Source organism: Branchiostoma lanceolatum, chromosome 2 (genome assembly GCF_035083965.1).
Source record: "Branchiostoma lanceolatum isolate klBraLanc5 chromosome 2, klBraLanc5.hap2, whole genome shotgun sequence".
Lineage (NCBI taxonomy): Eukaryota > Metazoa > Chordata > Leptocardii > Amphioxiformes > Branchiostomatidae > Branchiostoma > Branchiostoma lanceolatum.
Genome location: NC_089723.1, coordinates 8,528,839 through 8,544,504, shown reverse-complemented (window position 1 = coordinate 8,544,504; position 15,666 = coordinate 8,528,839). Strand labels below are relative to the sequence as shown.

The 15,666-nt window shown below is 40.8% G+C and overlaps 1 protein-coding gene across 1 annotated transcript; it reads left to right on the top strand.

Moving 5' to 3' along the window:
* Nucleotides 1-871: 871 nt before the first annotated feature.
* Nucleotides 872-11,535, top strand: LOC136427363 (F-box only protein 33-like). The gene is made up of 5 exons (XM_066416185.1): nucleotides 872-1,091; nucleotides 1,495-1,722; nucleotides 2,875-3,542; nucleotides 5,078-5,262; nucleotides 5,887-11,535. Exons 1-5 carry the CDS (start codon nucleotides 904-906, stop codon nucleotides 5,989-5,991), a joined length of 1,374 nt encoding a protein of 457 aa, XP_066272282.1. The 5' UTR covers nucleotides 872-903; the 3' UTR covers nucleotides 5,992-11,535.
* The last annotated feature ends 4,131 nt before the right edge of the window (nucleotides 11,536-15,666 follow it).

Genomic DNA, 15,666 nt, shown 5'->3' with positions numbered 1-15,666 from the left:
TAATATTCATCGTATTTGTTTAATATCAAATTGCACTGTCAGCGTTAGTGATAATATCCAATTTATGGTTTACCTTGGGAAAAGCATACAGTTTATGAACGGTAAAAAAAATGTTTCCATATTCCTTAATATCAATTTTCGACAAGCGAGAAATGACATGGTGAAGAAACTAAAACATTAAAAATTTATCAAAATGCATTTCCGTGACTCCGATGTCCTTGTCCCAAAACTAGTGCGAGTGTATTGTATATTGATATAAATCTAATGGTAGGCGTTAGAGATATTTTTCCTCGGCATATTGACAGTCTGTTGTGGGAAATATTCACATAATTTGATACTCTACTACAATATTGTATAGAACATATAACGTTGTTGAATAAATTCTAGTCTCTAACAGGCCCATGGTTTGCTGGAAAAATGATAGAAATTGGCCAAATAGACTGAATAACATGCCAGAGAAGATAGAATTACAATTTGCAACCTACGAAATACAACAGTGTGGCTAGTTAACTCCTCTCAGTCTGGTAGCTTTACTCTATTTGGCCAATTTCTAATTTTTCATCAACTCATGGAGTCTTATACTAAGAGACTATGTATTTGTATCTGTATCTGTATCTATATAGCCGGTATAACCGCCGTTAGGCGTAATACACCAGCTTTGCAGGCACGCGGCGCAGTAGCAGCTGGTTATATTACACCGAACGGTCTGTTACACCCAGTCTTCGCATATCTGACTGCAACCGCTCTTTAAAGCTATTTAGTGAGGATGCTCCTACAGTATACTTGATGGTTCTTGGAAAATACGAATTTTTGAATTTTTTATGTAACTCCCTGAAGTGCAACATGGTACAACCCAGTCCGCACAACGTCATCCAGCTTCGTGACGTCATTTAATGACAGAAAATGGCGACAAACAAGGGGAACTGGAACGCCTTGCCCAGTGTTATCGTTGTAGAAGTCCTTTCCCTGTTGCCAAAGAGAGACCTCGTCCACGCAGCTACAACATGCAAGGCCTGGAGAGCTTGTCTTTTCCACCCTGGGCTGTGGAACCGTCTAGAATTGAAGCTACATACGCCACAACAGATGGCAAGGTAGGTGCGCCGCACTGACCGCTTCTGCCATGTTGCGCCAGCATGTATTCTCCAAGCAGAGGTGTGGTTCCGGCTGGTTTTTGACGTGATTTTATAGGCCTTTCTGTTGGGCTTTCTACTTTTTCATTTTTTGTGTGTCTCTGCTGGGTTTATAGAGACAAAAAAAAATGAAAAAGTAGAAAGCCCGACAAAAACGCCCCAAAATACGTCAAAAACCAGCCGAACCCACACCTCTGCTTGGAGAGTATCAGCATCAGCATGGAGAAAATTATGCAGTGACAGCTAGCTACCAGTACGTTTGGGCGAGGTTTCTAGGTTGAACTAAGGTTGAATCTTTCCCTTTTTATCTGCTGCATGTCTTTGCAATGTTTGAGGTCTTCTGACACGTATTTTCCGGTTCCAGCGCACAGTTTCTCGCAACAAAATGCGCGGGATTCGCACGAGAGCTGTGCGTGGAATGGCCGCACGACGTCGACAATATGGACGTGAACTGTCGGAATATCATCATGAGAAAAGCGCTGGCCGTGCTCAAGATGGCCAAGAACAACAGAAATCTGGAGAAGTTCTGTCTGAAGTGCTTCGGATGTGATCTTTTGGGTGATACAGCGGACGACGCTGAAATAATAACAGAGTAAGTGGGAGATGTAAACAACCCTGTACTGGACAGTGGTGCAGTGTTCACGCCATCATTTTTTACATCCGTTAGGTTAGCCTAATTCCTATACTGTCTTATTCTTGGTGGTGAGAAAATTTAGGAAAGTTATAGTTCAAATTCACTTTTGGAATCTTAACCATCCATGTGTAGAATAGGGATTTGTGGAAATGGAAATTTCCATAGATTAAACCGCATTTAATTTTGACAAGCCATGGAGGCCCTCGAAAGGGGCGTGTCGCAGTGGTGCCTTTCTGAAAGGCCCGGCTTATATTATATGTAGGCATCTCGCAACAGTTCGTCGCTCAATGAATATCCCAAGCTATGCTATTGAAAATTGAATTGTAGGAGCTGAAATTGAAGCTGAATTATTAGGAATTCCATAGAAGTGCTAAGATGCCATTTATTTTGCTTGGTAGGTGTTGTAAACAAAGAATCTAGTAATCTTTGCAACATTACCAGATTGTTTTGCTGTGGTCTTGCTCAGTACTAGTAACGTTACTATCATGGGTGCATTGCAATATGAATACTATAGGCACATGTTTCCTACCCCCAACCCCACACCCCAATTTCAACACCTGATATGAAAATGCAAATTGTTTGCGGACCAATAAAGGTTGTAGTACTCTTGCCAGCTTCTACATGTATATAGCAAGCAGCTATTTGTTCTTTTCACATTTCATATAGGATAAATGTGTTTTAGAGCTTCATTGCTGACTACAGACTAGTGTAGCCTTGTGCTACCTTGATTGGTGTTTGTAGTGTGCAACATATCTTGAATTTTGTATTGTTGATTTGGTTCCTAAAGATGATATATAGCACCCGACAAATCAATTCTAACTTAAGAATGTTTGTTTGATGTTGGATATGCTATCCCCTGTCAAAGAATTGTTTTTCAGCAGACTTACTAGTAGGTGATTTCAGTGCAAAACCTGCCATCTACATATCTATATGTACTACATGTAATTGCAAATGATTAAAATGGACTGCATATTGCTAGGATCAGCCTATTTCCTCTGACGTATAAGGTTACCCTTGGATGTGCTATCCACACAGTCTGAGACATCATTGACAACAAATATGATCTACAGTATGGGTCTACATATTTCTCCTTTGCTATATTTACTCCAGGCTGCAATATGTGATCTCCTTGATTCTAAGTGGTGCCAAGAACCTGAAGTACCTGTCCTTCGGCTACTGTGTGGAGGTCTTCGACACCGCTACCATCCAGGCTGTGGCCAAGTCCTGCGGGCAGTCCCTTCACACGCTGCATGCTGCTACTCTTTACCCTGAAGAGCAAGTACAGAGTCTCTTCACGCCCTCCATCTTACAGTCCCTCCCGCACCTACAAGTGCTGAGCATGGACTTCGAAGAGCTGAGCAACGAGATCCTCTTAGCCATGTGCAACCGGCCGACTCTCAAGAACCTCCTCCTCCTCCAAGACGGCCAGCCCGCCAACGTCCCCAGCATCCGAGACCGTGTGTGGCACCTCTTCGCCTCCAGCAACCCGGACGCGGAGGTGACCCTGACCTTGTTGCGGATGCCGACGGGGCTGCGTAACTACCTGAGACCTAGCATGCCGCTGGCGCACCTCCGGGTGCTGTACTCCGGAGAGGTGGATAGGGCCACGCTGGACTTTGTGTCGCAGAACCACTGCAAGTCGCTGAAGAGTCTGACGCTGTGTGAGTGGATGGACTGTGGCGCGACGTACTCCCTGGTACCGGACACCCTGATGGGGGAGGACCCAATGGTGATGCTGGCCTGGAGATGCACCAACCTCACCAACCTGGCAATCATAGGTCAGTGACCTTTGTCCAGACTTACATTGTGATAGAGGGAAAACCAGGTCTGTCTCAAGGACCCGTCCTGTGAAGGAAATTTTCTTGTCACAATTTTAGGATGGACAAATACAGTTTTTTAAGTTGTAACGAAAGCTACCCAAAATATACCGCATTTTGGAACAATTAAAGCAGTTTTTTGCGGCCTTTGTTACCATATTGATAAGAATGTAGCCAAGCCTCTTCTGAAGGCAACATTCCCTTTATTTTCTCGGCATCTAAACAAAATCAAATACATGTAAATAAATCATATCTGCGTGTTGGGAAACTAGCTTAGGTTTAACTGCTATAATTATTTATTGAACGTCTTCCATTCTATGGAAAGTACATATTAAGCTACCTCACCAGAACATTTTAGGGTAATTTACTATTCATGTATTAGAAATTGCCCTCAGGTATAAATGATTTTGTTTTATGTCAAAAGCCCCCGGGGGGGGGGGGGGGGGGGGCTGAAGATTCTGTACAATTCCAACAAGTCGCATTGCATTGTGTCATTAAGAGTTCTGATACCCTAACTTCAAGTTTGTCTTCTTGCTTCATACAAACAATTTGCTTCAATTATTTTCTAATGATGCCAAAATGGCCCTTGTTTCTTAAGAAGGATATATTTGATTACCGGTTTAAGATGTATGGTCTTGAGTTGATAGACCGATCCTGACTGTCCATCACAATTAGCAGTTCAACCAATGAGAGGGTTGCTGCATATATGTCAAATATCTGCATTTTGATGTTTTTATTTTACATTTCGATGTTTTGATGGAGGTGTGCGGAAGCTTGAGTGTCATCCTAGTTAGTTCTAGGGCTCCCAAACTCTCCCTTCACCAACCAAGAATATGGGAGCCCTGGAACTAAGACCCGTTCATACTAAGTCGCCCAAGTCGCCCAAATCACTGAGGTCGCCAAAGCCGCCGAGGCAGCATTCCCTCACACCAGGGGTCGAATGAGCGCGAGTTGTAAAATGCAATGCTCTTGTTTCGGCGGCATCCTTTCAGTTTCGCCTGTATTCCCACTTCCCCGAAGATGGCCTTGAGAACGTGTGTCTCTCTTTCATCCCAGACGCCAAAATCGCCCGATTCTGCAATATTTCCCCGAAAAAATATGCGAGGTAAGTGAATATTGTGTTTTGGCGGTAAATAAGCGGCGCGGCAAGGCTGACGTCACATATGACCCCTTGAACCATGTCCGGGTCAATATGCAAAGTAATGCACCGGATGCAGATCGAGCAGCTTGGACCGTTCATACTAAGCCCGAATGCGGCCAAGTCGGTAGTAGTCCACCTCCCGGAGGTAGATTCGTGGCGTTGCGGATCGGGCGACTTCACATGCGAATTGGAGCATTCATACTAGGCCACAACAATGCGGCTTCGGCGACCTCAGCGATTCGGGCGACTTGGGCGACTTAGTATGAACGGGGTCTAACTAGGATGACACTCAAGCTAGGTGAGTGGGGCTATGGGATCAGTCTATTTAATGGTTCAATTCCTACATGTCATCCAGGGTATGAATTTTCCAAGGACAGCCTGGTCGCTGTTGCACGTTTGCGGGGCAACCAACTCCGGTCCCTCAATGTCTCCATCTCCTGCATCGTGGAGACTGATGACGATGATGATGATGAAGAGGAGGAGGAAGATGAAACCATCCTTGCCGATGGAGCAATGTCTATGGACACCCTCCGACAACAGGTATGCACAAAAGCTGCTGGGTTTTGTTTGTGTGTTTGTTTCTATTGCATACTCGGGCAACTGCTGTAAGCTGGACAGATTTATGTGTGGTGGGTTCTTTTACGTTCTCAAGGTGTGGCTCTCCTCAAACACGGGACCTCTATTTAATATCCCAACCGAAGCTAGGTCCTTATTTTCACCTAAGTGAAGTCATGAAAAATTTGTGGATATTGCCAAGGGCACAAAAGCACAACGTCAACAGGATCCCGAGACCCCGGATTCGAACCCAGGACTTCTGGATTCTGAATCAAACACCCTGCCACTACATACTGCCACCACAACGCCACATACAGCTTAGCATTTATGGTGCTATTTTTTTTTTTTCTGTTTGTTTTGTTTGTCTTGGCATGCATGCAAGTTTGTTCCTGCTGGCCCAGGTCCAATGTTGGTCCTGGTTGCAGAAAATGGTGTGAGTAATAATAACTGGAGACTTGCAAGATTGGAACACTCGCTTGTCCTGGGACCAGAGTTATTGCCAGTCATGCTTGACTCTGTGACGGCCAATGGAAGAGTAGCTCATCTGTTCATTGAGTTCATTTCAGCTAAACTGCTGTGAGATCACTTCCACTTTCTTCCACTTGTCAGGTCTCCGAGAGCCTTGGCTGGAACTGGACCCCTGGCGTCTACCCTCCCGAGTTCACCATGACATCAGACATCCTGCTAGAAGACCTGCAGGTCCAGGGCAACTAGCCATCAACTCTTGCTTCCGACCAGCCAAAGCCAGTCTCAAACAACCACGTATGACCAGTAAGACCCCAGGCAAGGCTTGGTACAGGCTGGCACCATGTGTTTAACTTTTAGTTATCATCTATCATTCATTATGTGTTACGCTATTTTAGCCATTGCAAAGTTTTAGAATTATGAACAATGTTCAAGTTAGATTTTATGTTTCTCATCAGGTCATGAGTTATTGATTATACTTTATTTATAGCATATGTATCATGATTCACCATGACTAAAATTTAAAATGATATAGCTATTTTCATATACATTATTTCATATAAAGCATAGCTTTCTCTTTCGTGTTAACGTTATTAGCAAAAGCTTGCAACCAGTGTATTCCTTGTGATCAAACTTTTAGTAGAATTATCAGAAATTTCGTCAGTACGCAGCCTTCAGCCAAAAAACGAGAAGCAAAATAACTAAATGCCAAAATAGAATCAAAATTTCATAACTCGTTTACAGAATTTGAGAAAAGACAACAGCTTGCTGCATTATTACATTATGTAGCACATAACCACACAAAATCTAACAATACAGTACACTACAGGACTGCAATGTCAGTGCCCACTTAAAATCCTGGAAAAAACAACTTAAGCTTTTAAAAGTGCAGTGAGGTCCCTGAGTAAAGAGCTGGCATTAACAATCATAACCAGAGCCTCTTAAGTTCAACTGCAATGCTGCCATAAACCTTTGTCTCGAAAGCAGTGGTACGAAATATCAAATATTCCATCAAGTCATCTCTTATTTATAACAGGTTACAGATTAAGTTGTATTAATTTTGCTAACCTTTTCAGGTATCCACAAGAGATGGTAATATGTACGGGTAGAGGTTGTTTCGTAAGATATTTACATCAGTCTACTTCCTTGATAAAAGCTGGAGGAAGCCTCATTAAAAAGCCAGTATCACCAGCAGAAATAAGATCATATTATATCCTTATAAGTTTATGAAAGAGATGCACAAGTTATTTAAAGTCATGGCACACAGAGTATCAACGTTACATGACAAAACTGTGATAGTAACTGAAACGTTCCTTTTACATGATGATTTCCATCAGCTGTAGATATGCCAAAGGACGTCAGTGCTGTCAATCAAACAAATTGTGCAATAATACGAGATATTAAGGGGCGTTTAAGGAACATTAAGCGAACATCAGGACATTCCTGCACTCAGTGTGTGTAAAGACATCATCCCCCGTGAAACCATCACATTTATTTTTAGGTGTCAGTAACATAGCTGGGAAGTCCACACAGTCTTGCTATGCCAGATGCCAGCTTTGACTACCAAAGAAGTTTCATCAACGTCTTTTTATTATCTTGTACGGACTTGATTCCAAATCACATAGTTTCTTAGCCATGGGTGTTGTAAAAATCATAACCTTGACTTCCAAGCAAGTCCTTTTCTGGAAGCATGTCAGGTGGACAGGAGGAAGTATTGCAATTGGTTTGTTAGATTTGTTCGTGTTCTTTCAACTCAAAATTCAGAAAGTATGAAACTTTCTGTACTGAAGCATCAGAGCACCAATAATCAAAACGTTGTCATTGCCCTGTATGATGGCCAAAACTTAATCAAAAAGTATAAATCATGAAGAATATGCAAATGTTGTGCACTAGCCGACCTGGCATAGCAAGATCGATGTTGGCCATCAGAAGTGTGTTACAAAGAGGGGATTCAATCAGGACAAGGACACTGACAAAATCAATTGTTTATGCTAGACTATGTGTTATTCAATCTAAAGTGTTTTAGTTTTAGTTTCAAATCATCCTAACATGTTAGATCATCTAGAGTAGGGAGCTACACGTACATGTATGGAGTGTTTGTTATTATTTAGGAAGACACTAACAGCGTTTTATATCAGTTTATCGTATTGTTTTCTTCATCTTCACAACTTTAAAACATAACATTCTTATGCATTCCAGTGATATGGTTGATCAACTGTTCTCGTAGACCGCAATTACTTAAGAGGTCTAAAATGAGAAGTTACGTAAAGCGAAAATGCACAGGATGAGCTGAAAGCTTTCGTAATTATGGTTAGAAAAGCTTTATGACAAGACCAGACGAATAGAGGTTAAGATTGGTTATGTAATATGCAGACATTCAGAACTACCAGTGCGGTGAAACAACCAAAGTACTGCACGACTGCCAAACCAAAGATACAAGTACCAAACAGGCGTTGTGAAAACTGTTTCAACAGAAACTTTTATGAGATGTCAACAATACAAAGATTTCTAGATAGATCATTATATATATAATCTATGTACCGTAATCAGTATAGAATTGATGTTGCCCTTGAAGATGGAAATGGTGCAAGACTTTTTGATTTAGCAGAAAAATATCACAAGAAGCCAGTAGTAGTGTTATTGTTGTTATTTGTATGATTATTCATTTCAACCTTTAGAGATTAAGAAGACTGTTCCACAACTACTGATGGTCATACATATTTGGATAGTTGTCATAGTAATCAGGTACAGTTTCTATTTCATTGTTTTATGTATGCATGATATTCCTTGACTTCACACACATTTTCAAGGGCAAGATCAAATCAAACCAAATACCAAACTGATAAAAACTGTAAGTTATAATCAATGTCGTAGTGAATCAGTAGTAATGTGTGATGTAGTAGTAATAGAGACAAGTATTTAACAACCAAAAGACCAAAGAGGCATATGAACTGCCACACACAACACCAAAGACCAATGTAGAAGTGAAGTTACCAACAACTTCAATGTCGTGTAACCCACAGCTGGAAAGCTAATTGTATCGCCGTTATTTCATCATCCAATGTTGTGTGAGTCATGTTCAAATGGTCTGTCCGAACGTCCAACAACTCTTCCGAAATTTGAAGATGCAAAGATTATGATGACAAAACATGTCTTTGGGGCTTTCAGCTGTTCACGTATAACGTCTAGTGACTTTATTAGAAATCTCATACATGTTCATACACCAGATACTCTAATAATATTTGCCAAATGTTAATGTTTTGTGGGGTTATTCAATCATAACCATTATTGTGTACGTTTTGGTACTCTCGACATAGTTTCACATTTTTACCATTTTCCAAGACAACAGTTGGTCAAAAGACAGTTTATCTCATCATGTTATACATCAAATTTGCTGTTCTAATGCATCGTCAAATTTTGGACGCAATTGTTGACATGTGACCATAATCACTATGTTGTTGTCAGCCATTGACAGAATGATGACTTAATTTTTGTTATACATTATGATATACATATATATACGCCAATACATGAAACTGTTACATCAATTCAGACGATATATTAGATAAGTATATGATGTGACACAAGAAGGATGTTACCAACGATGGAAGGTCCAGCCTTTGCAATTCCAAAGCATCTGCAAACTAACACTTTTTCAAACTTAACTTTACTGTGACTTGTTTTAATAACTATTTTAATAGCCATTCTAGAAGCTTAGAAATACGTCAGATGATCACTTTTAATGTGGATGTATGTATGTACATTTAGAGTAGAACATTTACTTCACACAATCATTTAGAAATTAATCCTAATTAGCAATTTTGAAAGTTGTGTTTGCAAGAGTCGGTTATTTTGCGGATGCTTTGGACAGTGGACACCAGTTCGAGTTGTGCTTTGCGATGCAAAACCTGTGATGCATTATCTTCTGTGAAGAACATTGAACAACTAGCATGCAACATGGACATTTGTTAAATGAGTTGCATCTCCCTAGCCATGTACGATGCACTGTAACTTTCCGAGAGGCAGCACTTACTACCACGATGTTTGACTCGATCTAAATGTTGCTCTGATATGATCATGTGAAGAAGAGGTCTCAAAGTTTAAGGGAACTAATCTTGAAGCCTGAGCGCCTGTGGCTGACACCTCCTCTACCGCAGTATATTTTTCTATCAAAGAGACATAGCATGGAAGGGACTGTAACACCAAAGTGCCATGGTAGCCCAGATAAATTACAATTTGTGGATTACAGACGATCAGAAAAGGCGGAGTGCGGAGAGTATCAGCCACTGATGTGCTCAGAAGTTGGTCCCAGTGCTTTACAACAGTGTAATAATCACCTGATAGGAATATGAACAAAATGTATGCAAATGTACCATCTGTGACTATGCTCCGATGCATTTCTGGGACCACAAAGTGGCCCACTGACTACATCTATGTTTGAAGGAGAGAGTAGAAGAAGTGTACTGTGCCAACTGTTTCCTCCAGAGAGTTGGAGTCGAACTGTTGTACTTCAAGACAACTGTAGTGCAGTTTTCCAATCTGCACCACAAGCAGAGAGAGATACAAAAGGACGTGCCGAAAGTTGACTACCTAGCGGGGCTCTAGCCAGCTCGATGTATTTTTCCGTCTTTTCCAATTCCCATTGCTGAAAAAATCCTAATAAGAACCTTTTTTGCCGTCACCACATACAAACTTCTGTCATCGTTCAGTTTTCAGGCCAGTGTTTGAGTGTAGTTTATTTGAATTTAGGAAATGGGAGGGGAATATCCTGCATTTTCTCGAAAATGTTGCCTTTCTAGTTTATTTAAATTTGGATAGTTCTTTCTATGTCTTCACCCACCAATGTTTATCTTTGGAGGCTGACGGAATTGTCGTAACATTTTCATCGTACGCAGCAAAATTCTAGTAAATGATGGAATGACGGGCTAGGCTAGAGCCCTGCTACCTGACTAGAGGCAGCTAGCTCATGTCCTGGCCAACTCCCTTGAGGGAAGAGCTGCTACAACGCTCAAAGACATGCTGCTATAGCACAACAAACCAAAGCCGGCCGTGCCAAGCATGGGCCGTTCTGTTTGACACCTCGCCATAAATGGCACTTTGAACTGGTGTGTCAAGTGTGATCCAACAGTATTAACAAGTCTGCAAAGCAAGGCGGTTATTTGTGTCTATACAAAAGTCTGTAATAATTGTTACATGTGATATTAGCGACAAAGTTACCAGTATGTGTGCTGTAGAATTTAGATGTTACAGTCGATAGTAGCTAGGGAAAGGCTCTTCATATTAACTTTCTTAGCCTTTGAAGTGTTTGTCTAGGGAAGACACCTTCCGGAATATCTATCTTCCTGATGCAATGAACATGCCCTAGACAGCACTGTTAGGCCACACCAATTTAATTTCTTAGTTAACGGATTTTTATTTTCCCCAAAAAAATTTTAGAAAAAAATTTTTTATTCTCAAATTTTTTGGGGGGAAAATAAAATCTGTTAACCAAGAAATTAAATTGGCGTGGGCTTAGGCTATTAAAGATGATATGACGAAAAAGTTTGTTCTATAGTATGATAAAATGTGTGTTAACTTTACATGGAGAGTCAAAGAATTTATGTGGTGGCTTGATTGCTGAGCAGTTTGTTATCATTGCGCTTATGTGAGATTTATGATAGTGAAACTTGCTTTTAAGCAGGGCATTCGTTGGAATGTTTTGAAAAGTGTACAACATTTTGAAAGTTTGACTCAGAAAGGGACTGTTTTATCATTAATCAGAATAGTTTTATTTTTTATCTACCTCAGTCATTTATCATTGATATAGAAGCTGTGGCATGCGGGTATAATTTCTGGCGTTTGATAACAACTGGAGGCTTTTGGCGTTTGATAACAACTGGAACTTTCACATGTAACTAGCCTTGTTGCCAGCCATCTGTTTTAATAGTTGCTGCCCCAATGAAAGGGGGAAAAGCAAGTATTGGAGGCTAACTAGGATAGTAATTTGGCTGTGCTCAGGTGAGCCAATGGTCCTACATCTTGTTACACAGACAAGTCATTCTATCTATGCCAACAAGGATCTTATCACCTGAGTTCTGTATGAACACAAATCAAAAGGGCCCCAGTGCACACTGAGTACAAGCAGACGTACGTTCATGTGTGTTGTAAAAGTCAAAATTCTCTTGAATAGCAGGTATATTGAACACAAATATGCATGGAGTTTTCAAATGATACATCATTGTGTCTTTAAAGGCTAACATCTGCAGTTTTGTTGAATTATTAGACGTTATGTTATGTTATGACAGGATTCGTTGGTCACTTGTATTTAGAAATGAGATGATGGACATGTTCTCAATTTCCTTTTGCAACTGTATGGAACTTGACCTAACCTACACATTCTGTTAGGTCTTGATGTCCAGCAGTTTGTTGAACTGACCACAAGATTTAAGAACGTGTTCACCTGGGGTCGTCCAGAGGCTCATGAACTTGCAAGTGACCTTTCATTCTGTTACAATGTCTATGTTTGAAATTTGATTAATAAAGTTTATTGACGTTATATGCTCGGTTTCGTGCTTGATACTGTTGTCAAGAAGTTTATGTTTTCGGTAGCATTTGTTTGTATTTTGTGGCATTGCTGTGGTGTAGTGGCAGGATGTTTGGCCCCAGAACCCAGAGATACCGGGTTCGAATCCGGGGTTCCCTGATTTGTCCCGTTGACGTTGTGCCCTTGGGAAAGGCACTTAACACGACTTTCCCCACTTCACTCAGGTGAAAATGAGTACCTAGCCTCTGTTAGGGAGGTCCCTCGGACAGGACGTTAAATGGAGGTCTCGTGTTTGAGGAGAGCCACACCTCAAGCTCGTTAAGAGCCCAACACACTTATCGAAAAGAGTAGGAGTCCTACCCCGGTGTGTGTGGATCATATAAATCTGTCCGGATATGCAGCTTGTACTCTTCAGTACAAACCTGGTGTGTTACGCCTTCATGTGGTTTACCGGGTATGCAATACAAACAAACAAAACAAGAAGGTTATGTTTTCGGTAGCTTTTGTATGTATGTTTGTATTTTGTGCTTGAACAGCATAACTCAAGCAGCTATGGAGAGATTGTCATGAAATATGGTATATGGTCCTGTCCTATAGAAGACAAGAAATTAGATTTCGGCCCCCTGGCGGCTTTCCCAATGGAACTGCAGCAGAAATGCCATTTCCATGTATAAGATGGTTTGAGAGGAACATTAATGAATATAAAACTGCAAATCATAACATAATTTGCATGATTGATGAGAAAATTGAAATACCTTAAATGGTAAATGATGGAATATCCATACTGGTGACATGTGTATGTTAGACAAAGGTGAATATCAGCTGACATAAATTATGTAACCTTGGACATCATTTGCATAATTGATGAAGTATTGCCACAACAGCTCCCTGAAGAAGGATAGAACTTATATTTGCAACACATATGATTTGAATGAATTTATATAGATTATGCTAATAGGAAGCTTCTTTGCATATCTAATGAGCAAATTCTGCGCTAAGTCATTGATAAAATGAGATTTCATACTTCCACATATGCAAGTCATTTAGAAACAAGAGTCTGAAGACCCCAAATCTCCATGAATTTTTTTTTATAATCAGTGTTTTTTTATTTGCTAGAGACATCTTTCAAGTATGAAGCTAAAGTTACCTACCAATTTGATTCTATATCCCTCTGTGGTATGACCACAACCTGTTGGACCCCTGAGGATATAAGACCCAGTTTCAAAACTGACAGGTGACACCTGTCACAACATGCCTATAATGGAAATATAGATAATCCTCATTACTTATGCAAATTTAGTCCCAATTTGCAATTCATTGTGTACATATCTGTCTAAACTACCTGCATAGTAAATAACATGAAAATCTGTTGCTCCTTTCTTCAGTTATTCTCCTTATAAGATTTTGGCAAATACGCCATTGCAGTTCCAGTGACACATACCAGGGGGCCAAAAATCGACCTTTCTCCTCCAAACACCTAGTACCCACATAACAAATATCATTACAATCTATCTAGACGTTCTTCAGTTATGCTGACTTTAAGCATCCGGACGCACAAACATACACACACGCAAACACACACGCAAACACACACGCAATCACACGAAAAACAATATCTCCACGAACATTTTTTCATGGAGATAATGAGCCTTTTAAGTCATAAATTATGATAGTGAGCGGGGAGGGGTGGGGACGATTTCCTCCATGTCCACGTTGATGGCGGGGTGCCTGCGTTAAAGGCACCCAGAGCATTTTATGAGGATTGAAACTCGATTAATAAAACTCAAATTTCTAGTCATTCCTACACATAGTAAGTTTCAATAACACTATACCATACATATCGACATTAAACAAGCAAAGATACGATGTCGTTGTGTGGTGAGAACTGATAGAAAATCCAATCCCTAATAGACTGATCCTGACTGTCCATCACAATTAGCGGTTCGACCAATGAGAGAGTGACTGCATGTCCGTCAAATATTTGCATTTTTATGTTTTAATTTTGCATTTCTACGTTTTGATGGCGGTGGGTGGGGCTATGGTATCTACAGTATTTATAGTAGACGCGTGAAACTAAAATTCACCATGTAGATTATTTTTGTGCCGTTTTTGCGCACTTTTGATAATAAATCTGAACGCAAATGTGGTAAACAGTGGCATCAATTATCAATTTCATTAATATTACAGCAACTAGAATATTTCCAGTTTTAATGTCTCATAAAATGCTTTGGGTGCCTTTAACAAAAAAGCCTACACATGCACTTCTATCATTAACAGTGAAGAAAAAGACTCTTTTTTCACAACCAAGGGATTTATTCAACCGACGTTTCGGTGACCCTCTGTCACCTTCTTCAAGGCAATTCTGACTGGTTCACATAGCAATGCAGCACAGAAAGAAAGGAGAGGAGACGTCTAAAGGAAGGGTGACCTTACCTTACATCCAAGGCATCACAGAGCCACTAGAGAGGATCTTTAAGAAACACAACATTGCCACAGCAGTCAGACCCAAAACCACGCTAAGAAACCTACTGGTGCATCCCAAAGACAAACTACAAGACTCAGTAAAGACGGACTGTGTATACAAGATACCTTGCATGAGTTGCAACAAGGTATACATAGGGGAGACAGGGAGAACATTTGGATGCAGACTGGAAGAACACAGGAAAGAAGCTGAGAGCACCAAGGTGGGAAGGTACACCAGAGCACAGAAGCAGGTAGCTGAGAAGGAAGAGAACAAATCAGCAGTGACAGACCACATCATGAGAAACAACTGTGCTATAGACTGGGATGGGGCCAAGGTGATAGACCGAGAGGACAATAGACTAACACGTTGGATTAAGGAGTCTGTATGGATCAGGAAATCCGCTCCAGTCATGAACCGTGATGAGGGGGGATATAGACTCAGTCACGTTTGGGACCGCATCCTAAAGAAATAATCGTTGCATTGTTTGTTGATCGATATGTAGTTGTGTATGTGTTACACTTCTGTACGTTTGGGACCGCATAGTGATGTCATCCCCTGTGGTTGTACATATGTAAATATTTTGCGTTTGCATCTCATTAATATGTATAAGCAGCAACACCTGTGCTGCATTGCTATGTGAACCAGTCAGAATTGCCTTGAAGAAGGTGACAGAGGGTCACCGAAACGTCGGTTGAATAAATCCCTTGGTTGTGAAAAAAGAGTCTTTTTCTTCAGTGACTTACCAACCTGATGAAACTATTCACGGATCTATCATTAACAGTTTGAAGGCGGCAGCATATTTTTTCAATGGTATTAGTTGCTACTAACATCAAATCAACGTTGTGCATTTTAGTACCAATCTTCCCTCTCAATCTACGTATGCGGTTGTCATGGCAACGTTTGATATGCTATTAGATTGACAGCCACCCGGGGGTAC

Coding starts and splice junctions, on each gene's coding strand:
- LOC136427363 (XM_066416185.1), top strand. CDS start 904: ATGGCGACAAACAAGGGGAACTGGAACGCCTTGCCCAGTGTTATCGTT. Junction 1,092..1,494: donor ACGCCACAACAGATGGCAAG/GTAGGTGCGCCG, acceptor TTCCGGTTCCAG/CGCACAGTTTCTCGCAACAA. Junction 5,263..5,886: donor TGGACACCCTCCGACAACAG/GTATGCACAAAA, acceptor TCCACTTGTCAG/GTCTCCGAGAGCCTTGGCTG.